General features: G+C 37.4%; 1 protein-coding gene across 1 annotated transcript; it reads right to left on the bottom strand.

Annotated features, from left to right (window-relative positions):
* Nucleotides 1–683: 683 nt before the first annotated feature.
* Nucleotides 684–14,449, bottom strand: LOC139134146 (sialate:O-sulfotransferase 1-like). Its single transcript, XM_070701065.1, has 4 exons — nucleotides 14,063–14,449; nucleotides 3,239–3,547; nucleotides 1,782–1,854; nucleotides 684–1,389 (listed from the first exon to the last, which is right to left on the bottom strand). The coding sequence occupies exons 1-4, from the start codon at nucleotides 14,100–14,102 to the stop codon at nucleotides 1,221–1,223; spliced, it is 591 nt and encodes a 196-aa protein (XP_070557166.1). The 5' UTR covers nucleotides 14,103–14,449; the 3' UTR covers nucleotides 684–1,220.
* Nucleotides 14,450–26,320: the final 11,871 nt, after the last annotated feature.

The raw sequence follows: 26,320 nt of genomic DNA on the forward strand, positions 1-26,320 counted from the left end.
TTATTCAAACTCTACCTGATCGTGTAACTTGAAACATATCTGTACTATCTTAGCCATCTTAGCATCACTGTCACTATTGTCAGTAGTGGTTTTACTAAATTCTGTGTCACTCTCAAAAATGCAGACCGTGTCATTAGCACTACTGTTCAGTACATTGATAATATCATCATCATCATCATCATCATCATCATCATCATCATCATCATCATTCATCATCATCATCATCACCACCACCACCATCATCATCACCGTCATCAACATCATCATCATCATTATCATTACATCATCATCATTACATCATCATCATCATCATCATCATCATCACCACCATCATCATCATCATCATCATAACCACCATCGTCTTAACTTTCACTGGTATTGCTGGAAGGTCATCAATCATCATTGTCACCATTTTACAGTGGTGTTTTCCTATTCAGGAAATATCACACAAAACATGACCCTTTCTCCAAGGCAGGTTTTAGAGGTTTTGTAAAAAGTGACCTCCCTCCAATTTCCCAGGCCCATCCCCTGTAATTACTGAAGGCTTCCTAAATCTTACTTCATCTGAGTCGACCGAATCACTGCAACATTTTCATCGAAAATATCTCTCATACCACATTAGGCGTATAGATAACCCGCCCTCAATATTATCGCTGATTCACATTCAAAAAAGTACTGTCCATCAAATTTCCCGATAATTATCTTTTTTCACTTTGCTTTGATATCAGGGGTGCACTAGAAGCGTGCTTGGCTCCCAGAAATAGATCCAAGGATAAGCCAAATGTGAAAACAAATACTTTCACAGAAAATGCATTCGAAGAAATTTGAATTCTATGAAAGACATGGAAAGGTAATATTGGCTTAACACTTAATTTTTGCCATGGAAGTACTGAAGTTAGGACACAGCGGCAAGAGATTGCTGACACAAGTACCGAGCACTCAACCAACATTGAGGATGTGTAGGGTTCATGCCTTCGCTCGGCCTGGAGTCTCGGACGCGTATATAGTCCGATTTTGCAGATCAAAGCGCGATGGACCAAGAGACTAATTAAGGTGGCCCAACTTCAAGTTAAAACATCGTGATATGTAGAAGCGGCTAAAATGTTTCATTGGTCCTAGTAATGAATTCTGTAAAACCTCCACTGCGTTGAGTACAGATCTTACTCAAGAAGACACTTAACTGCGGTAGTGAGTTCTACCAAGACAGCTGTTCCGTTTTTTCAGCAATCGGAGCAGAAGTTATTGGCCTTGACAAAGCGCCGTGGAGTAAACTCTGGTAGAGTCTGCGTAAAGCAATTCCCAGTATCGTTGTCATGGAAAAACGACCAACATTCCCGTTTTGAACATTCCATGGCACATTCCATCACTTCCATTCCTGTATAAATTGACCTGGGAATGAAACCACCATGAATTATTACAAAATATCGATGAAAATAAAAATATAAAACTTCAGCATGTGCCATGCCGCTGAGAAATTCTTGGATCGAAGCATTGCTTTTACTGTACCTTAATACGGGCACATGGTTGAAAAGGCAAAAATTATAGAAATGCATTCTTAATTTAATTTGATATTGAATTTTAACAAATGTTATTTTGCACTTTTTTCGTACGAAGTAAAATGCGGAGAATTGTTCATATCCGATGACGAAAAATTATGAAACAACGTGTCGGGTCCGACTATATATGTCATACTCGCAGAAAACTAAGATTATCATTTATAATTGGCAAGAAGATCAAAGTTAACTCGACGCAAGAAACAAAATTAAAACAGAATTTCTTACCAGGTACTCCGTATTCCGGTTCGTGTTTGATTGTTCTGTACTGGAGGATCTCTCCTGAATCTCGTCCATTTTACTGAATATTAAAAAGAAAACACTCCTGAGACTTCCAATTATAATGCTATGCATATTTATCATGTTCACTGTCTCTGCCGTTCTGTCTGTGTGTTTATGTATCTGTTTGTTTATTGGCACTTTCGTCTGTTTGTTTATCCGGTCTGTCTAATGGCGTGCTGTGTATCCCTAAGTGTCGCCATGGACGTATGCATGGTCTCGCCTTCCAGGCCTTGTCGCTTCAGAATGATCAAGGTGCAGCGAGCCGCCAACGGTGGGGAATGAAGGACTTACAAGAGAGAAGCGAAACCACGAACTCGTCAGTTCGCTGTGTGCCATGTCTGTCCCTGTAACCTCCATAAATGTAATAATCTCCACAAATGCAATATTAACCACAATTGTAATAAAATCAACCATAAACGTAATAAACCAGCCAACCATTAATGTAACAACTCGCACTTACAAATGTAATAAACAAATTAACCATAAATGTAATAAAACTCAACCATAAATGTAATAAACTTGAACTCGTATATGTGATCATTTGTTTATCAGTATCCTGAGTAAATATTAACTTTAATGAGACTAGTGTAATGTTATTGCATACTTTCCTAACATTAGGTCTCCATTCCGAAACAGAGAATTGAATACATTGAGAACACAATCACAAAACGCCGAGATACCAGTCAAACCGTAAGCTAATGGAAGTGGAACAGCAGTTCTAGATACTGATAATTACATAATAAGGAAGCGACAAAATAAATCGTCAACCAGTGATACCACACAAAGTTTATTACATCTATGGTTGATTTTGTTACATTTATGGGCGATATATTACAGTTATGGGTGCATTTTATTACAATTATGGTTGATATTACATTTATGGAGATTATTACATTTATGGAGGTTACAGTCCCTACTGCCAGCTCCGCACTGCACTTTAAGTGTTGAGTTGTGTTATCGAAGTGACGAGGTCTTGAAAGTGGGACTGCGTATATCGCAGTGTTTCCTCGCATATACGTTTTCTATATCATCACGCTATCGTTTTGCATACCTGCCGTTTGCTGGTTGTTAACTTTGATTTGATTAAAATTCAGAACAATCACATCTGAAACGTATCAAGCGTGTTGCTGTAGAAGATGACATGTCGCGCTAAACTCGATTGTCTATATATGGCAAAGTGCACAAAGTTACAATAATTAGTGTTTCCTAAGCTACCTGCGAGATCGCATTTTAATACGGTTAACGTTGCATACCAAATATTGACTTTTAACTTCTATTTTGACAGAAACATAATGGTCAAAGTAGTTACTGTAACTGATTAAAATCAAAGAGCATTCTTTGATAGCATAAAGTGGAAAATTTGATTCAAACGGTGTTCATTTCAACGAGAAAAGACGACTCACATAATCTGTAAACGGACATCCTCCATCCACCTCCGCAGATCTGCTGTGCGTTTCCCGAACATTTCTCGTTACACGTGCTTTCATCACCTTTGCCGTAAAGATCAAAGTCATGTCCGCAAAAGCACTCTCTTCTGTACTCAAGTCCGGCGTAGGGGGCGTCAACGCCATCGCATGTGTGGATGCACCGTTCAACTGTTTGGTTGTCGTCTGAGGCGTCCACGTGCCAGTCGAGCGCCCTCTCACCCCCGCCTACATCGACGAAACAACCGACGTACTCGTACGGAGGAAGAGAATTGACTGTTGTAAACACTGAAAACACAAAGAAAACTAACTGCAACATTCCCAGGATAACTACATTCATATATATACCAATACATTCACCAGCTGGTACACACACGTAAGAAGTACAAATTAAACGTTTTCAAACAAAAACTATAATTCTTAATGGACTGTAACTTTTGAGGATTTCTAAAACACCCAATATTTAGTTTTTCAATGCACTCAGGGTTTATAAGTGCAAAATGCACTTATTGTACTCAGTTGAATTCTACTCCAAACCAGAAAATCACTTGTCTATAATAACATATCAGTCTGCACATGAACAGGATGAGTTGACAAGCTGAATACTGTGTAATTCAACATAAGCTTACTTTGGCAAATAGAACAAGAAACTGTAGTTGAGATTAAGAACAAAATAGTGGAAAATCCTCAAAGCTCAAATCTACTGTAAATTTAAGGTAGTAGGTGCCTCAAAATTGAACAAATTCTCAATGAATCCTTCAACCATTCTCTTTCAAAATCAAGAATAAAAATCGGGGGTCACAGTGCAAGATTAAACGATATTTGAACTTCAAAATGGCCGCCATCCCTGTGTTAACTCTATGGGGAAAAATATAATTTCGATTTTCGAGAAACTAAGACGTGAACATTTTCTTACACCAAGAGCTTTGAAATTTTAAGATTCTTCATAATATTTGATGACAAATGTTAAACTGTATGAAATGAAACGCCCAAGAGTGGAAAGCGCATTGTGCTCATGTTGCAAAGAGGAAGAGGAAATTTTGATGCATCTGTTACGTGAATGTGAACATGTCATGTTATTTTGGGATAATTTTTTTCTGCTTTGGTGTTATACAATATGTACAGTCAATACAAAAAATCGAATATAATATTGCAAACAGAAAGAACAAATTAGACTTCCATATAAGGAAATGGGCTGGATACTTAAAACTTGTTACTTAGGACCAAACATTCAATGCAAACAATTAACTATTTATTGGATTTATTTATTTTCTGTCTTGATTGTACAACGTTTCAGATATTTCCAGATGTAATCAAACATAAGTTTGTAAAAGCATATTCTGTAACTCAATAAAAACTAATAAAAAAGAGCTTTGAAATGAGCCCCCATAAGTGATAGATCAGAAAATAATTGTAAAAGTTTGAGAGTCCGAACATCTGTGCCCAAGAAGCATTGTACCTTAAAGCACGTGTTCCTGCGCAATATTTCAGTTTGTGCGAAATCAGTCAGAACGTTAACAGGATATTCAAATCACTTGTTTCGGAGAACACCAACAAGAAGGACTGTCTATTACAAAAGCTGACACACTAGAAACATAATACCACAGTTTATGGGTGAGATCCCAATTCGTTTTTCGTGAGTCAAAATCGCAATTCCGAGTCTGCTGTAACAAAATAAAATTAGAAAAATCAGACAGTGAAACATTACACTAACAATAGAGAAAGAATGAAACTACAGGCACGAGACATTTGTGTGCTGTTTTAAACGATGTGTACTCGTAATGAAACGAAATAATCCAATCAATCAGTATAAGTTTAGTTACTGTAAGGCATTGCTTTGTAAAGGAAATGATGTAATAATTTTAATTATTTTATTTTATTGAATCCATCATCCAACGTGCGAACGCCGAATTACAGGATGAGGTACCCAAAACCCAATGAGGAGTAAAGTGACTGGCTCAAGGGCACAACACTGTGTTAGAGTCTCAAACTCACCATCCTTTGACAGTGAGTCTGTTACTCTGGACCTAACGGGTCTCGAACTCACCATCCTCTGACAGTGAGACCGGCACCCAAACCACTGCCCCATGGTGAAAAGGAGAGATAACTAATAATGATGAATTCAAGGCTAATGGTTTAATGGTGAGCGGTACTGAAGTATCGCAGAAGTCAAATTTCAAATATGTCTTATCAAAGACACTTTCGGTAAAAACGACAAAATTACAAATTGATTTGTACCACTGCTCTAGTAAAGGTGTTCCTCCATACGTGATTGAATAAAATGGCGTTCTCCATGGTGAGTGATTGAATACTAAATATAATTAAAAAATACAAACGATTCCTGCCATCAATATTGACTCTAATACGTGCTTTATATAAACTGATACATTATTTATGCAATATCCCTTTGTTCTGAACATCATCTATTTCCATGGCATTTGCCGAATGTCTTTAATTAGATGAAAAGGCAGCCGCTGTTCGGCTCAATATCAAAAATACTTTCCTGGTCACGATTTTTTTGAATTCCCACTTGCCATACAGTTTTCTTGATTTAATTAAGTTTGTATCGATGCAAAAGATTCCGGGCGCTAAAATCTATCTCTACATTTGTTTTATTCATGCCAATGGCATAAGACGGCAACATCAGAATAAATATTCCCAATTACAAACTAATTTCCAAATATTGGAGTAAGTTGCTATAGAAATTGGTCAATTCAGTAACCTTTCTTGACTTGCAACAGTCATTTAATATGAGGGCGCAAAGATCACAGTAGCAGGTTATTGCTTTATCCCGTGCTGTACTGGAAGTTATGAAGCAACACATTTAATATTGTAAATTTGCTATTGTATTCTTTGCTCGTAATTGTTTTAAATTGTTGTAAAGTGGGGAAACAAAAATGTCAATTCGATTATAGTACTTCAGGAGTGTTTTGGCTGTTTCATGAATATATAATTATTCAAATTCATAATATTTTATTTCCGTTGACAAACTTTATGATGGCGTTTTTTTTCTAACTGAAACAAAGCCTTAAACTTTTTATAAATCATTGTTTTTCATATTTTTTTCATATTTTGATACGAATATGATCACATGAATGCATTCGTATCGTTCATACGTGAATTCATATCCGAACATGAATTTCGTACACAAATCTATGTATGCCACAAAGGATACGTTGGCGAGTTGAATACAAGGACAACGAAATTACACGAACAGTACAACCTGAACAATTATCTGAAAGTACGACTCACTGGTTAGGAGACTGAACAGGTGTGAACATAAATCTACAAGGGATGCATGTTGCTAATTACGCAGATTGCTACGTAGCTATGGTTACCCCTCGTAGATGTGTGTTCACACCAGTTTAGCTTCCTGACGAGTGACTCTAGTGGCTCACTAAACATCGTTGTAGAGACGCTCTAATGAAATTGAAAACCATTTCTCCAGCAATTCTTATATATTCCGCTCTACGTTTGTATTGAACACTTTGTGTTGGAGCAGTCGAACCGGAAACTTCGTATGATTGTCTCTACACTGCAAATTTTGGGGCTTTGAAAAAATGACCCATGTAGGATTCGAACCCAAGTCACCCGAATGATTTGTAGTGTAGAGACAATCAGGTATAGTTGTGTGAATTTTTTCTCATTAGTTTATACAGTATATTTCCACGCTAAACAACATCGGGGAACCTGTCATATTACAAACGTATATATATATATATATATATATATATATATATATATATATATATATATATATATATATATATATATATATATATATATATATATATATATATATATATATAATATATATATATATATATATATATGTCATATTACAAACGTATATATATATATATATATATATATATATATATATATATATATATATATATATATATATATATATGCATTTAATTCAATAAGCTTTAAAAGCCTGTGGAATTATGCCGAAATTAATTAGATTGCTTTTCATCTTATATGCAATATATAACAGAATCCTGTCAGTTTCCGTTGGTTAGGAAACATTTCATAAACTTTATGTGACCATAGCCTCGTGAAAAACGGTTTCTCTAGGGTCTAAATTAATACAGAAGCCTATTAAAAGCGCATATCCTGGAGAATGAATAGTGGAGCGTATTCAAAACCTCGTTGTGATAATAGCTCTATTATGCTGGGACAGATTGGAAATTCATTTATACCGATCAAGTATGCAGTCACTCGGTTACTTGAGAACAAACACCGTTCCTTTCTGCAGAAATGAACACGGAAATGCCTGTGTATGTGACTAGTATACTGATTGACTTTTCCCTCCTTTCGGTTTCTCTTTCCCATCGGTTAGCGCTCTTTTGAACCTTTTATGCCTATTTCAGGCTATGTTTCGTGCCCTGTCTTTGCATAGCTCCCCGTGCCATCATTTTGTATTTCTACGTCCCTCTTATCTGTCCCTCTTACTACCATCACATTATAGAGTTTAGGTCCCTTGTGAGTCAGCTCTGGTTTTAAGAAACCATATCGAGAGTGTGTCGGCCCTGGGCCGGTCTAATTTATGTCGGGTCCATAGGGTAGGTTCAGAGGGGACACTAAATTTAAAGCCAATGTGGAATTTGCGCTTTGACTGTTAGTCTGATGCGAAATAACAAAGTGCATCGACAATCTGTGTTGCAGGCAAATTCCCTCGCGACGGAAATAATCTTACAAAATGTAGTATTAAATTAAGCTAGTATGCGCCTCGAAAGTGAAAGACTTAAAGTTTTGCTCAAACTGCCGTTAAGGAATATTTTAAATCCCTCTCACGATGAAGAATATAAATCGGGGTTCAACATGCAAATTTTGGTACTAGAGAAACGAATAACCCAAGATTTGCCGATATTTGAAATTCAAAATGGCCGCCATATCTGTGTCAACTCAATGGAGAAAAATAAAATTTTCGATTTTCAAAAACCTAAGACGGTGAGAGTTTTCCTATCTCCAAGGGCTCCAAAATGAGCCCCCACAAGTGATAGATCAGAATAGGGTCGGAAAAGTTTGAGAGTCCAAATATCTGTCCCCGAGACACATTCTTCCTAAATTTGTTTTGCACCACCGTGTTTTTACACCTGTACAAAACACATATGACGACCTATGTTTTTCCATTGCGTTGTTAATTCATTTACCCAACCAGAGATTAAAGCAGAATTTCCGTGCGGTCTACTAAACTGATAGTATTATAATTGCCTATGTTTTAGTTTTGAATTGTCTGCTTGACATTGTACCATGAAGATATAAGTATCTTCAAGGTGGTTTTACATAGTGATTGAAATTGTGACTACCGCGTATCTACTTCCAGGAGAGCATACATAGTTCTTTCAATCGTATAATTTTCGAGAGTATGAATCGACAGATCACAACTCAAAATTGAATTGTGTACTTCAGATCATGGATGAATTACGAGTTATCTTGAGGGGGTGGTAAAAATTGAGGATTTCAAAATGCAGTCAGTACAGAATATGGTCAGACAGAATTTCAGTACAGAATTTCAGGCAAAATGTTGTCGTTTGCCTAACGACACACACAGAAAATACGCTCTCGCCGTTTAATTAGATTGTCTGTTCGTCTTACCGTCCTTCACTTTCCTTGTTCGTTTGTTTTTTTTCTATTTCTATTAAAACCAATTGTTTTATTTTCGTGGTAACCATTAGAATAAGCTGCAGGACTGGTTTTACGGTAGGTAATCTGATTTTTTCAAGACAGCCTAATGTATGTTTTCTTTTCCCGAAAATTTGAATAAGTAACGTTTTGCCACTGAAAACAACCAGGAGATTCGACAATTAAAAACAATTTCCCAACTCATGACAGTGAAATCACTCCACTGACTAAGTTTTAAAGCAAATTGTTTCCGAATTTGAGATGACATCAATGTATTTGTCGATATTAGTGTTAGAAATATATCAGAACACGATTAGAACTAATTTTGGATAATTGGATCTTTATATTTTTCAAATTTCTCAAAAGTGTTAGGTGCCCTGTAGCTGAATGTTGCAATATTGCAAATTACTCATAAAAACAAGCGTGTAACTTAAAAAAAAGCCGATGAGCTTACATTTGTAGATTGAACAGACATGATTACTTCACCATCCAATTATCCAAAATTAGTTCCAATCGTGCATACATGAATCGGACATTTACCCGACGCACGTTTCGACAACAACCAGAATATACTTGTAGTATTGTGTACTTTAAATGCATGTAAATTACAGCCAAAATTAGTGAGGTATGTAACTTTGTGTTAATTAGCATATTTTTGACAAAACTGACATTGTCTTCCCTCTCACTTTGTATTTGCTTGCCACGTCTCTGCGAGTACATTGTTTTTTCTGTCCGGAAAGAATCGGAAGACCCATGGCGATGTCCACATGTACGCGTTTAACCACAGGATCTACTTCGATGTCTAGGGTGCTATAACCACCCAATTCTGTGTCATATCATCCGTAATCTGAACTTCCATTTCTATTCCATTCCGCTTCCTTCCCAGGTTTTCGATTCATCATTCTGGAAGAGGTTCTTTCTTGTAGCTTAACGACGTCCTGGATAACTTTTTACGTGCACAGGTGACCGTTACAAACGTGGAGAGGACGACTTAAATAGCGAACCAGATTAAAATGGCCAAGATACGATAAATACGCTAAATAGCAGGACTGGCCCCAGTCGCTTGTCTTTTCTCGACTACAGTTACTGGCTGACCAAGCATTACCATCGTGTTCACAACAACGGCCTGCCACTAACGTGAAAGTCTGATGAAGTTTATTCTGTCAATTTACTTTGTTTTGATATTTATATGTCCACAGACTTGGAGCAAGTCTATACCTACGATTTCTGAGGCTAAACCGTATCATGAAGAATGATTTTAATGAAGAATGTAATTTTTTGGATTTTATAAGATACCACCCTGACGAAACCACAAAATATGGCTTCTTCTTTTCATAGCAGAGCAACTTTGAAGCCCGTTTTCCAGTTCTTGGACTTACTCTACAAACGAAATATTTGTAAACTGTTGGGTACTAAATTTTCTTTGTTATGCATTTTGGATGAAATATCAGTACACACTTCACATGCATGTCCATTCAAATTTGTCAACATATCCATATGCGAGAAATAAAGAAACCCGTTTAAAGTTACAAAATACTGAACTCTGGTCAACAAATAGAGTTTTTTCAATTGTTTTTGTCGTTCAGTTAAAGTTGTGCAACAGAAATGTTTACAAAGTTAGTGCTCGATATTCTCATTTTGCTGGAAGTACCAAAACATCAAAATATTTTCAGATCTACTGAAATTTTTCAAGACAGAAATCTTCGTCCGACAGCATATTATGAAGCAAGGCCTTGTCTTTCCTTCCTTTCTTTTGAAGATAGTGAATGTTTGTAATGGGCTAATCTCAAGAAGGGAAAACTTGCAGTTTTTAGATTCGTGTAAAACGTAGAGATAGTTCAGACACAGGTTATTGCAATATTTGCGGAGTCATTCATTAGACGTATTTGTAAATAAACATTACACTTTTTGAGCTGTTATGTAAGAATTTATGAAGTGTAATACTAAATGGTAACACCTCGGTCCACGGTATTTGCACAGATGTACACACGACAGCTGGCCTTTCAAAGTGACAAAAGGTGTGAAAATTACCAGTCACTATTTTATTCATGCCAGGATGACGGTTTTTGAATAATTTGTGTTTATCGGTTTATTCGCTTGCACTGTGTTGTTGAAAAATCATGTTCCAGGGTGGAAACTTTCCATTTTTGCCTTTACAAAGAGCATTTTCGCATTTATTTGACTCCGCTTTTATTTACATATTTATTATGTCTTTTTAAAGTATATTGTACTGAGGAAAAACTTGTGAGAAAGCGTTTTATGGCCACAGTGACTGAAGATTTCGAACCACTGATAAAGTTTGGTGATTCATTCAGAGGTACATAAGATACGTGCAATATTGAATACAACCGTGCGGTAGTCAGGCGTATCCCAGGCACACCTGACGCGCTGCTCACGTTGTCTCACGCTGGGACCGCCAGGCATTTAAAAGCCTGGTGGCAGGGGTTAGAACGATCTCCCGGAATCAACTCACTGGTAGGCCTTTGGCTGAGGTGAGACTCTGGGAGTGTGTATGGACCAGGACCCGTCTCTCCCCTCCCTTACCGGCCGTAATGTACCCCGTAATAGGGTGTGGGATCTTCTGTGCAGTAGCATATCGCCGTTTTTTGCTTTTACTTTTGGCATGTGATTTCAATAAAGACTTTTTAATTACATTTATGTAGGGAATTCACGCATCAAATAAAATTGAAAATTACCATTTCTAAAGCGAGCTGTAAAAACAATTGGACGCTTCTATACATGACAATTTGCTTGCATATGTAGGACTTCTTGAATTTCCAGTGATTTCGCTAAGAACACGTGTTAAACTCTTACTCAGCTATATTAGCGTAGATCAAAAGCCGTTCAAGATAGAGGTAAGAGCATTACTAACGGATAGGGGGGTAACATATCCAGTAGATGTCCCTATACTTCTAATGCTGAAATAAGAAACATTGAAACGAAAGTCGACGCAAAAGGTAAAAGTTGAAAAGTTCTTTCTATCGGCTTGGTTGGTAGTACACAAGCGCTGTGTTCGGAGTTGGAAAAATTCGTTTGCAGCGTTACCCGTAATCCGTTCTAAAATGTTGACCAATTCAAACAATAGCATATTTCCGATGTGCGGTTGTATTCTTCTGTATATATTATTTTGAATATACTCGAAGTTGGACACATGGTCATCTGTCCGTACAATTCGAATCAAATATAGAATGCCTCATTTATTTATAATGAGTGATATTGTCAATCCCTGCAGCCACATTTCCAGATGAAAACCTAAGGAGAACAAGGAAAGTGTCCGAATTGCATTTCGTTCTACGGATTTCTACGACACAGAAATAGCGTTTTAGGGTATTTTTTCAAACATCGCAGCAAAGTTGTGAACAATGCTAACATTGTAATTACTCGGTTATTCCTCTTACACTCTGTACATTGTGAAGCAAAGCATTTTTAGTTTTGAAAAATAAAAAAGTTTGTGTGAACCAGCTTTAAATGGGTGTTTTCGAAAGTTGAATATCAAAATTGTACATGCGGACTGACATTTGTACATAATTGAAACTGTAGCCAATGAACATGTTCATTTTGGTCAACTGATATGATTGATCGAAGTGTCCATTTGTGTCAGCCGATATGATTAGTCGTAGTATGCCTCTTGGTCAGCTAATATCAATGATTGGTTGAAAGTTTTTAACGTTCATTTTATGCAAAATGTAGAACTTGAACGGTCGACTGATAATGCTAGGCTAAAATCAGCACAACAATGAAACATTTGCCGTTCTACACAAAATTTATATTTGATTTTCTCATATTGTAAAGCGATATCTTTACCTCCGCTCACTTGTTTAATGTGAACATTGTGAAAATTTGGCTTGAATGAAAATACTACAGGATTACTATTGCCAATCAACTTTGACCGATATAGTTTTAGACCAATCACAGTTGGTTTTCGTCTTTAATCGGAAATGCTTACAATGAACGACAGTTTCTAGGAAAGTAGTTGCTGCACACCTTCCAAGATTTATGCAATAATGATTGTCAAGTTGTTCCTGTAACAGCCAATCACAGCATGAGGCGACATATCCGTGACCCACATCAAGTTTTATCGGGTACTTCCACTCCGGCCCATGGGGGAAGGTGTGTGACGCCTTGAAAAGATATACATGGAAATCTTATCAGCTATTCCTCGGCTTTGCACTCTTCTTCAGTATAGGGGCTGCCGTGTGTTTTCTCAAGAGAGTTAGAGATTTAGAGTCGGTATATCAGAGTTTGAATACTTCTTCAGCGCATTGGTAAAACATTTGCCTGAGTAACACTATTGGACTGGCTTTCTATAGCAAGGGATGGACCATTAGAACTTGGGAGAGGGGAACATATGGAATATACTACCAGCTCATATTCGATCAGCTCATAACATTCATACCTTCAGATCTAAGCTTAAAACTCATTTCTTCAAGAGAGCTTACCTCTGACCTATTGTAAAGTGCCAGTGAACATTGCTTGATGGATACTAGGCGCTATCCTATCCTATCCTATCCTATCCTATCCTATCCTATCCTAACTTATCCTATCCTATTCTATCCTATCCTAATTTGAAAACGGCAACAAAGTTCACATCAATGTTGGAAATTGGAAAAAATGACAAAACAAATGGCTGGAAATTCTCCAACTTAAAGGTACCTTGATTTGCAATGTCATCGAAACTTAAGAATACTTCGACGATAGTTTTTGTTTACGGTAATTTTTTTGAAGGGAAATGGTTGAATTTCAAAGAAATGATTTGGTATATCCGTATGTCTCGTTCGGTTTCAATAATGACTCCACGCAATTCATAGTATAGATATGAAATATAAATATGATTCTAGAAAAACCCCCTAGTATTTGTGCTGTATAGGACACATCACCACTAGGTTTTATGCTTCGAAAGTTGTTTTGTTTTTGTTTTTCCCTTCTGCGCTTAATATGACATCTTATGATCTGTTTTGTCTCAAACTGGCGTCACGTTCTTAATGACGAGATTTTCGATTTTGTAGATTACCTATGTCCATGTAGTATGAGAGTTCAAGGAAAACTCAAGTTCGAAAGATGAGTTCCTTAGTTACTTCAATGTATCAATTAAACATAACATGGTGTCGTGTTAAACTACTTGGGAAATCAAAGTAGCGCTCAATGTAAAATTAAATTAAAAGTAAGTCTTACCTTTTATCAATAGATACCACAGTATTTGTATCTTCATCATTGCATTTGAATCGCAGGCAGATATTTGCACAGATTATTTCTGCAAACTGCGAATTCAACAGTCAATCGAAACTTTGAAATGCAATGTATGAATCGTACTAGAGTCACTTTGCTTCACGATGTCACAGACAGCGGACTTTCTTGCCTTTATACACCCAGGGCTCTGTAAAATATCGTCAGATTATGTACATTCAATCTATTGTTTACACAACATAAATACCTCTATAGGCAGCTTGAATGGCATTGAAAATCGACCCGACCGGGGAGTGTACAGCGCTTATCAATGACAATCAGTTCTCCTTTCCATGACAGCATGCAAAAAGTCACCAGTTTCCAAGGAGATCCTTTGCTTCAGAAACATTTATCTCGGCAATCGAATCGCCACCTTATTCGAAATTTCTGTGGTGGGTCTACAGCGAGGTTCTGGGACAAACCATTGACATGAATAGGTAAGATTGAGTGTCATGTTTCAAAAATCGTGCACAGAAGAATACTTGTATACGCGGTTGCATACATGGACTGCAATGATGACGCGTGTCAAGAAGGCGAAGACGTTGATTTTCAGCATTGATTCGTCGATTTTAATGGAAAACAAATCGATCAAAGACGCAGCTCTCTGAAATCTGACACATGCGAAACTTGTATTTCTCACGCTCTGATCTTACGCAGAATAATATAGTCGAATTCAAACAAGGGAAAGACATCCTCTCATATATCATTCCACAGCTGGCTTTATTTAGTCATGACATGCAGCAATATCGTGGAAGACTACTCCAGTTTCATTTTCTTCAAATATAATTATTACAGGTAAGAGTATCCGAGAAGTTGACAATCAAAAATGGATACGTTATGAAGAAAACACCGGCCATTATACAAAAGGGCTTGCATATAGAATCATGACATTGTTGACAGCCCAGGCCTAACGGTATTGAGTCCCTATTGTTTGTGTTCGAATTTTTCTACTTCCTTTTCTTGAATAACTTTTGTTGAAGCTATACATAGAAAACCGCTTTCTTTGCTTGAATCGTTCACACTCACTCTACTTGTATAGGAGTTGACGTCATATGTACGTGTTTCAAGCACTATGTTCTACACTGGCATTAGGATATTATCGTTTTCATTTTTAATAAAAATACACCAGAATAATGCTTAGAGATGAAACTTTTCAGCCCCACGTCTTTGGCATACCGCTTGTACCTCTATTTTCTATCACAAAGAAAAGAAGTTCAAGTACAGCCCTACACAAAAGGCAATTGGTCTGATAACATATCTAGTATTATCTTGAAAGAGTGCGCTGAAGAGTTATCTATAATTATTCCTTTATACAGTTACAAGACTAATTCAAGGGAAGACTGTACGCTGCTACAAGAGGATATTACTCGACTAAATAAGTGATGTTTAACCTGGAAAATAACTTTAAATGACACTAAATGTTCAGTCATCTCTTTTACTAGAAAGACTCTATTGCATTTTACTACCCGGATGTAAATAATAGCCAACTAGAAAGAGTTGATAAAATTAAGGATCTGGGGTAATCTTTTCTAGCGATTGGAGTTTTCTGCGCATGTCTCATTTATTATTTGAGTTTTCTGCGCATGTCTCCACCATTATCAGTAAAACTTTTCGCATGCTTGGTTTTATTAAGGTAGAACGCGCCTCGGTGACAGATAGTCGGACTCTCAAATTTCTAAAATTCTTTTCTGATCTACCACTTTCGGGGGCTCATTTTAAAGCTCTTGGAGAAAGGGGAACTTTTACCGTCTTAGTTTTTCGAAAATCAAAAATTTAATTTTCCCCATGGAGCTCATCACAGAAATGGCGGCCATTTTGAATTTCAAACATCGCGAAATGTTGGGTACCAGTTATTTGTTTCGCTAGTTCCAAACTTTACACGGCGATCCCCGATTTTTATTGTGAACTTTTTAAGAAAATGGTTGAAAGTTACATTCTGGAGAGTTTGAGCAAAAGTTAAAGTCTTTCACTTTCGAGGCGCGTGCTACCTTAAGCGCAATTATAATACTTTCTCCGACACCAACTCCTTCAATTCACTGTGCATAGCTTGTATAAGAAGTACTTTAGAATATGCGTCTATTGTGTGGTCTCCTTGGCGAAAACAACAACAGGACAAAACAAAGAATCCATAAAACCAAAATTATTATGAAGCATTTTGCCAGCGTTTTAAAGTTTCGCCTCTTCCGATCAACGGATACGATTTTAGATGCTATATTTTTTTCAATGTGTATATAATATGTATGATTGTCGCCAAATCATTTTTCGTATTAAATTTTAATGTTCCTCAGAGAACTATAAGAATTCACATTGTTTTTAGACTCACAGTTAGTAAACTCAATGTTTTTAAGTACTCGGATCTTCAAATATGTATGGCTACTTTAAACGAATTGTGCATTTCCAATCCCGCAATTAATATCACTTCATCTTATGGAGTGTCAGACGCATGGTCAGAATACCATGCTTAAAATTGCAGATATTTTAATGGTTTCATATAGTCAGTGGTCTGTGTGTTTCTTATTGTTTTATTAAACGTTTTGCACTTACATTTTTAATTCATATTTTATGGAGCCTGTAAATAGGACTTGTTCCCATTGGTCTTCCTTGAAACAAACAAACAAACAAACAAATAAATACATAAATAAATAAATAAATAAATAAATCCTGCACCGTTTCGTTTGTACAACTGGATTCTGTAAATTTGAATTCTACCGTAGGTCGGATCCACAGAGCCTGAGGTCACCAATTAACGCAAACTTTGCCATTTGCACTTCTGAAAGGCGTTGGATTTTTCAACGTTCTTTTAAGGAAATAAAATTGCGGAATACATTGCAGTGATATATGCCATACTACGTTGACTTTAGTTCACCGAAATTCTGGTACGGTTCTGAGTAGCGCCCTCAATTTGGCAGAAAGTCTGTTCAAATTCGGAGGAGGTTATACAATAGGTTTAGGCCTACTGTTCTAAAACAGTTTCATCGGATTTAAATTTGTCGTTCCAATCTTAGTTGAGGGGAAGTAGAAGGGTATCCAGCGTGTAAACTTTTGTAGGTTTCTGGGCATTTTGACCAGAACATAATGTTATCACTTAATAAGCGGCCCGGGCATTGCAAAGACTGAGCCATCAATACATGGCTTTCTCACCGCACATCTGTCTGGGTTTCATTACGGTACCGTGCTTACGAATAACATTTACCAAAGTAAATTGCATTTTCATGGACATTACACGTTTCCCTAGCAACCGTTGCTTAGCAATTTGTGTAGTTCGGTATCACCGCTACTGAGAGTCATCATCTTCGACCATGCAAAGTTTGCGCACGATATCTTTTCACTCTTGAAAAACGGCACAGTTCTGATGACAGGAAGAGAAATTTTAAGACAAGGAAATTAAAATGAACGGATGAATGGAAAGGAGGGTGGACGGATGACTAACTGGGTAGGATGATAGAATGGACAAAAGAATCCTGTTAAGTTTGGAATATTTTTTGTGCTAAATGACCATTTCAGTTCTTTATCAGTATTAAACAGCATACTGCTTAAAGAGAAGATCCAATTTATGTGTAAAAAGTGCGACCACATATTCATTGTTCCTGAAGTAGAACAGGCTATTCTGTTTTTTTAAAAACCATTTATATTTGCCAGCACAGAATGTACATACCAAGTTTTTTGACCTAAAGGCCATTTAAAGAAAAGTCTTTGTTTGCCGTCCTTTGAGTTTTGAAAAACCTACCAGCCAGCCAGGGGCAAAAACAAACGCAGACAGAAAACACCAGTGTATTAATATAAGTTCAATGTTATTTGGTTTCTGTTGGAAAATTAATGTTTTCATTTGTAATAGTGTTAACATTGTGTTGGTTTCTTAATTTTCTCTGAAAACCTACCGGCACGCGGACGGCAAACAAAAAAGCGTCTAACTTTGCATCGCAAAACAAGAAACCGCCAACAGAATGATGATTCTGTAAACTTCTATTTAAAAATGTCATTTTGAAGTCAAAATTTGTCAACTGGGAAGATACTGTAGCATTGTGAGTGGAGCGATTGGCACTTTATTAATTAAATGTAAGAGGCTGTTAGAATTATCGGCGAAAATACTATTTGCTTAGATAAGAATACTAACTATGAAACCTGCATAGCAATCCAAGATACACCCTTAACACTAGACTGGAAGATTGTTCTGTCTTGGTCTCCGCTAACTTCCGCCCTAAGGCCGGCGAGTTGGCAGAGTCCCATACACGACAGAATCTTACAGTCGACCTTAGTGCATCATGCAAAGCAAGTTTCCAATCAAAACGAATTCTGCAGCTAGAAACGCGGCTAGCAGCTTCAAAAAATATAGGCCTATGGGAAAGTGATTTTCGAAAATGTTACACAGTGAACTGCCCTGAAATCCATTCCAAAACTAGGACAATGTGCTCAGATGGCTTCTCCAACATCCTAGCCTTCCACGAATTGTTATTTTGTTTAGGCGGGACCATTCTTGTCTCAATACCCGAGGATTGACAGATTCCCTGGAAAACTAAGTCATGCATCCCGACAAGACTAGCTGTAAATGTTAATATCCGCTATACTCTATTTCCCTTCACTCATTCTCAGTTGCATCAAAATTGTTCCTTATGCGTGGTGCACTTTGCTCTAACCATCCATCTATTTAAATTAAAATTATACAGCTATTTACTCACACTGTACATCATAAATAATGGATTTACCCCTCAATATGTTTAAGCAGTCAAGACGGTTTGACGTTTTCAAGCAAAGACTGTGTTGTCTTGCGCTCTTAGTTGCTATGGGAACAACTTATAGATATTGTCACTGATGGTCCCTTGGATTCAAGCGAATGATGCAAATCGCAAGCTCAACTACTCTGTAAGTAACGACGTGCAGAAGGTGAATAAACATTCCCGCCATTTCTGTGATCACAACTCTACATTTTTGATCTCACCGCAATCACGAGACGTATGGGATTTGTTTCAATCGAGTCAAGCCCAAAGTCTAAGCTTAGATATAATACCATCACCTAAGCCATTTTCATGAGCTCTACATGACTTAAAAATCTTCTCACTTTGGTGTTACACGGAGTTAAAAGCGTTTCCGTATTTTCAAACGTCGAATTGTTTTGTCCTCTTTTACTGTGGGAGGACACAATTCTAAAAACTGGTGCCGTCTACACAACTTACTCTGGCCCAAGTATCAACGTTTTGCCTGATAATGCATCAAGTAGATGTGGTATACAAACTGTTGCAGTTAGCCAATGGAAATGGTCGTTATCGACTCAGGCAACTCCACTTCCGACTTGGAATATTTTTGGACATAGTTGTCGAATATTCAAGGAATACTTTAGTTTACGAAAAGAATAAAATCATGGAAAATAAATCGTAATTGAATGCAAATTAAATGTCACTGAGCAGCGATTTTTTTGCACGTTGGCAACATGCATATAGTTTCCTTTATATGTCATGTTTGAAACTGAAACGGTAAACGAATACGATCAGTGCACAGAATACACAGTGTTGACCTGCAGTCCCCAGATCACTCTATTCGAGGTGTTAATGAATTAGGTGTTAACAATGCGGTGTGTAAAAGACAGGACTTAATTTATGACTATTTATTATGCAGATGTATGCAGAGGTTCAACGTCGCCTTTGACGCTGGAAAAGAAAGTGAGATCAAAACCTTCACAAACTACAACATCGTCAACCTTTTCAACGCGTTCTTGGTTCTTCTTGTATATTTCCAATGCGGAGGTAAAAGTGACATAGCGGGATACAGTTTGTTTTGGTGTTGAACCTTTGTGGGTTTAACTTGATGGAAACTGAAGATAGTGTTTTGCTGTCGCATTGTGATTTAAATACAGAGGAGTACTCAGAAAAGTTGGCGATAGTCTGGCGTTTCCCAGGCGCGCCATGACATTCTCGTGCTGGGGCTACCAGGCCTTTGACCTGGAGATGGGGTTTGGCATTAGACTAGGAGCAGCCTTTCCCCTCCCTGCCGGCGGTAACACCCTCATGGGGTGCGAGAATTTAAGCGGCATATCAATTCCGCGGTCGCCCACCGTGTACGTACACGCTTTTGGTTTTTTTTGTTTTTTTTTTTTTTTTTTTGTACGAAGGAAAAGTGAAATGATCTGATATAGTATGAAATACATTTTACATTTTTAAACATCTACCTGGCAGTCAGTAGAATTTTTTACCAATAAGAGATTTAAATAATGTAATACATACTTTTTGTAGTGAATACGATTTCCAAATTTGTTTTTTTACGTTGTTGAGTTTGATTTGCATGGAGAAGGTGGCGGAGTACATAATTTATTGTTCAACTCTTGTTACAGGTGCGCGTTTGGTCGTCTTCTTCAAACTATTCTGTAACAATGTATATCTTCCGAGGTGAGCATGTGTATAAATTGTTATAAGCGATCAACTTGTTGGCTTTCTTATTAATTAAAGTCTCATTTTTGATCAAGAAACAAACAAACCTTCAATCCAGTTATCAAATCTGTCTCGTTCTGAACGCATCTTTTGCAAATCACTTTTAGCAGTTATCCGCAAACTTCTTTGATCGGTTGTGGTGAATACTCTTGTCATCGGCCATATTTTTAAAAGATAACGGTGCCGATAATTGGGACGATAGCAAGTAAATCTAAAAAACCTCTCAACCGATATTTGAAACGTATTGAAATGCACCCCAAAACAATTACCTTAACATTCAATTTGTCACGTCCATATGCCCGTTACGAAAGGTGGAAGGGGTAGTACTCAAAAATATTTCGCAAAAGCGGGATTTTTTACACAAAAATTGAAAAATACTACCTTTGTAAAGTACAAAAATCACCACTTCTCAGGAGTTTCTCGTCAAAATGCATTGACACCTTGAACAACGTGCGTTGTATGACATTAAAAATTTTAAAAAAAAATAAAAAATGTTGGTAACCAAGGTGTCAACCAAGGTCATCATCCTTACAAGTTCGCGGGAAACACAAAGTGTAATCCATGAACACGACAGGCGTCTGGTCTTGACGATTTTCTGAACAAGGTTTATGTGATTGATAATTCTTTTTTATCCACTGTTTTGTTTCATAAATGCAAAGCCCTAGGATAAATATCGGCCTACATGTGGTTAGTCTTTTCATCGATAATTTTATCTTTTGGAACGCTATATTTCGGAACAAGTAAAAGAAGATGATTTCACATAAGTCATTTTCACTCTATTTATTTAATCTCTATGGAGAAAACTGAAAGATTCAGCCGTTTAATATCACAGACGTGTCGCTGCAGCGGTAAAGCCGGGTTTGAAGAGCGCCCGCACATGGCTGAATCATTCTCTTTATTCCCCTGAGAAGCCAAGAAAATCGACGACGCTCATTCATTACCATGAATTAACATTACTCTGTATATCGAATATGGCAGAAATTGGTTTCGCAACGCATTTGCCGCATTTGAAGCCCAAACTTAAGAAGCAATGCTGCAGGTCTGAAAACTCAACATGGGTAGTACTTTTCATAACAAATATATAATTAAAGTTCCATTAGCTGTATCTTCTAGCGATTTTTCCGTTAGTTTTGATTGAAATGATCGCTGGCTCATGTTGAATAGCCTGTCAAATAACAGAGAATCGCATATTATTCGGAAACATTACGTGCCCTACAACAAAATAACATGTGATTTTACAACGAAAATTTCAATTTTTGTCCGGACAGAAATACAAACTCTGTTGACACGCGGATTGCAACGTAGGCATTCTTCTGCACCTGCGCGAGTCATTTACAGCAATTTCAAAATACTTATGCCCGGTAATTACGTCGTAGTCCTTTGTCCGAGCACGTTGCGTAGCCAGATGTCTGGCAATCCACGACGCTATGTTGTTTTGATTCCGCAATAAACGTGAACTTGTACATCTCGCGTGATCGCGGCACCACCATATCTGCGTTCTCCCCAGCACGCTGAGCATGCCAGACGTCAACAAACGAGCTCGGAAGGGCAACACGTTTGAACAAAAATTAGCAGTTTTATATGGCTATAACATCACTAATCATGTTTGTTTCTCCGTAAAACAACATTTGCCAACAAATATGAGCCTCCAACATGGAATTTTCCGAAGTAAAAAATGGTCAAAAGTTACAAATAATGGCCCTTTAACAAAAAGCACACGGGATGACAGCCAAATAAATGTCAAGATTGGTTCAATTGATCAACCCAAATTGGAAAGGTACGAGATCGTCGAAAACAACCCTTATCTTAAAGTTTGCATTTTCATGCCTGGTATGTCAAAGGCTTGAATGGCTGATACTTAATTTTTTTTTCCATAGTGGTCTGTTGTGTCACAGAATTTGAAAACAACTACCCTTGCACACCACAAATAACTACTAAAATCTAGCAATAACACGAGATAATATTCAAAGTGTTTCCTTACGAGAACAAAGTGACCATTTAAGGTCAAATTTTGCACATAGTGGCATTAGTGCTATTACTGTCAACCATGGCAACCGCTTTGGCCCTGCCAACGCTGCTTGCAGCTTTAATTACCGTTTGTTATTGACGGATGTGTCGATGAATTAAACGATTTTTCTTTTCACACGGAAAAGAAAGTGGTAGGGTATTTAAAGTGAGGGGGTCCTCTGAACTTTGCTAAAAGGCTGCCAGGGACCCCTACGACCGATGTAAACACTGTATCGAGGGTACGTTGGCGATTGATGAAAGTTAAAACATCTTTGTTAACGATTAATATTGTAAAATGTAAATTTTGCAGCTATTTTGATGATGCATATCAGGCACAAAATACATTCTTTATAAACAAGAAAGTTGCACACGCGCAGTTCCGACGCCCCCCTCCCTTTAACAGTTGAAAATTGCTGCCATGTCTGCCCGTGTTGGAAATACATCTTAGATTAGTATATGACAACATTAACGTTTACATCCGCTTATGAGATTATCAAAAACTACATCGAAAATACTTGGTTTATCGCGTCAACTTGCCATATACAAAAAACAATTGCAGAAGGCGGTACATGGGTTAGTAGTAGCTGTTCAGTGTCCGTCATCTGCTCAGTGTCTGTCTACTCTGAAACGACACTGCCAATCAGCTTGAAATTTAATTTTAAAGTGTACATGTAGTTCGGGTCTACGACAGTTTTTCTGTGATATTAATGTTATGGCTAAAGAAATATGAAAATGAGTTCAGTCAATCAAGAAATTATAAAAAAATAAATCAAAAACTATCCAACTTATGTTTACATTTTTGCCAAAATATAGTCTTACTTGGGCACAAATCTAAGTTTGATCAACTGGTAAAAACAAACGTAGGAGTGATCGCTCTATGACTTTGAAATTGTGGTAATATTTGTATTTTGTGTTGATGCAGATTTTAGTTAGCTGAAACCAAGTTGATGACATAATTAATAGGCAAATGAACAAACATCATCCTATATAGTGGTAAAAAATTCTAAAATAAGAAAGTATTTTCTCTGTAGTCGTAATTTCATAGGAGCAAACTGTCTTTGCAAACAGCATTTTCTTCTCCTTTGTGTCCAACAAATTTAGTTTGATCCAGAAAGGGGCTGAAAAGATAGTGACCTTTCACAAACATTGTTCAAACCTCATGACCCGATCCTAATTTACATTTGTCCGTTTTTAGAAGGTTCGAATACATTTATACGCAATTCCGTACAAATGGAAATTATAAAGGTGGGTTGATCATGTCAAATGAGGGAATGGAAGGGATAGGAATACCCATGGTTTGCCGAATTGAGAATTGACCGGGGAAATTTGAAAAAAAGCGTTTTGAGGACGGAATAATAATAATAATAATAATAATAATAATAATAATAATAATAATAATAATAACAAGGCAGTATTGCTGAAGGCAATGAGTACTTGGGCCGTGATAGAGTAATTTTGAGGACAATATATACTACTATTCAAATATGGTCTTGAATTTCCTCCTGTCAATTAGGCATTTGATTAACTGGTTATTAAACGAAGCAATGGCATGACAACAGCAAAATATGTCTAGCAACTTTTGTGGAGTTTGAGGCAGGGGTTCTTTATTTATAGTGGAAATTGCTTAAACTCCTTAAATATTCAAATTACAGCAAATTTTTTTGTTCTCGATGGTAGATGTCTAATATTTAGATGGGCATATTTAGATTTCTACCCTATAGTTATCCCTATACACCAAAATCGGACATCCAGCTCTATTGGCTTGCTCAGAATGAGATATGCGCATAATTAATGAGGTACAATATGTGGTGTCATAAGGTGTCCCATCATACCAAATATGAAGGGTGTAGCACTTGTAGTTACTGAGTTGTGGACAAATATATATATTTGAGGTCAAAGGTCATTGAGGTCATGTGACATTTTGTCAAAATAATTGTATTGCTAAGTTATTCCTATATACCAAAAATCAGACCTCTAGCTCTATTGGCTCGCTCAAAATTAGATATGCGCATAATTAATGAGGTACAATATGTGGTGTCATAAGGTGTCTTATCATACCAAATATGAAGGATGTAGCACTTGTGGTTACTGAGTTGTGGACAAATATATATATATATTTGAGGTCAAAGGTCATTGAGGTCACGTCACATTTTGTCATAATAATTGTATTGCTAAGTTATTCCTATATACCAAAATCAGACCTCTAGCTCTATTGGCTCGCTCAAAATTAGATATGCGCATAATTAATGAGGTACAATATGTGGCGTCATAAGGTGTCCCATCATACCAAATATGAAAGGTTTAGCACTTGTGGTTACTGAGTTATGGACAATAATGTATATTTGAGGTCAAAGGTCACCAAGGTCACATGATATTTTGTCAAAATGTCTGAGATATCTGCGTGAACCGATGGACTCACTGATGGACTCACGGACGGATATGACCCAATCTATAAGCCCCCTGGACTTTATCCGTGGGGACAAAAAACTGTGTCAATGCATCCTTTAGGCAATATGAATACGATGAGAAACTAAATTTTTATTTTTCTTGGCCTTATACATGGTAGTCTATGGAGAACTGCCTTATACATGGGAGTGTATGGAGGTGTAAACTAAAAAGTCCTCTAACATGGCCAAATTCGATCGCATTGTGAAACAAATCGACGTGCATCTGTATGGGGTTGGGTACTATTCTTGTGCAAAGTTTGAAAGAAATTGACCAGGGCATGTCTGAGATATCTGCGTGAACGGACGGACGGACGGACTGACATGACCAAACCTATAACTCCCCCAGGACTTCGTCCGTGGGCACTAAAAACAACGCAACAGTTATTACAGCTACACCGGCGGTAGGTTCATATCCAGAGCCCCGTACGGTCTGCCGCCGTCGCTTGAAAACCTTACCTAGATGAAATTTTGTCTATAGGCTGAAATTTCGCCGAAGTTTGACAAAATTGCATCGATTTTTCAGGTTCATATCCGACATTTTTGAGTTTTGAGTGCAGACAGAAATAAGTTTTGAGGCAACATGGCTGCGACCCCATGTTGACCCCTAGCCCTGCGTACGATGCTATGTGCTACAGCTAACACACAGCATCGTACGCAGGGCTAAAAGTAGCGAGAGTTGCCGACATCGACGGTTATTTACGAGAAGTGAATGAAAGACTGTCATTTTTGGAAGCGATCGAGTAGCTGAGGTAGGCTGGGATGCGACTTGGGCCCAAGAACGCTGAATTTCGGCAGTAATTTGGCTTTTTACGTCAAGTCCCAAAATGGATTTGAAGTCACCGAACCTACGTACGGGTCTTTGCAGGGCTGTGGTGAGCGGGGCGATTAGCTGTAGCGGAACACAGCATCGTACGCAGGGCTAGTTGACCCCAAGTGAAAATGTGTTCGCGATCAAATCTTCCTATATTTTTTCAGAATTTTCGACAAAATCATTGCTTCTTAAATCTTTTGTAAAATATAAAATACTAAAATAAAAATGCGATGTGCCATGTCTCCAGATTTCTAAAATATCGTTCGTTGACCGTTCGACGGAATACTCATTTCACAAACTTGTGACGCAGTTGAAATTCAATACTGACCGCCAAATAATCTTAATGAGACGAGATCATTCTATACATCCTCCAAATTATCCAACCATTCGCGTTAGAGTTCAGCTCGCTTAGAGTATCATAACATTCTTCGGCCTTCGTTTAGATCGACCCTAATCTCTCCCATTCAGGAAATAAATAACTTACACAAGCTACCTTGACAAAACTTCGTGCACCATCGAGGAC

The sequence above is a fragment of the Ptychodera flava genome, chromosome 5 (genome assembly GCF_041260155.1).
Source record: "Ptychodera flava strain L36383 chromosome 5, AS_Pfla_20210202, whole genome shotgun sequence".
NCBI lineage: Eukaryota > Metazoa > Hemichordata > Enteropneusta > Ptychoderidae > Ptychodera > Ptychodera flava.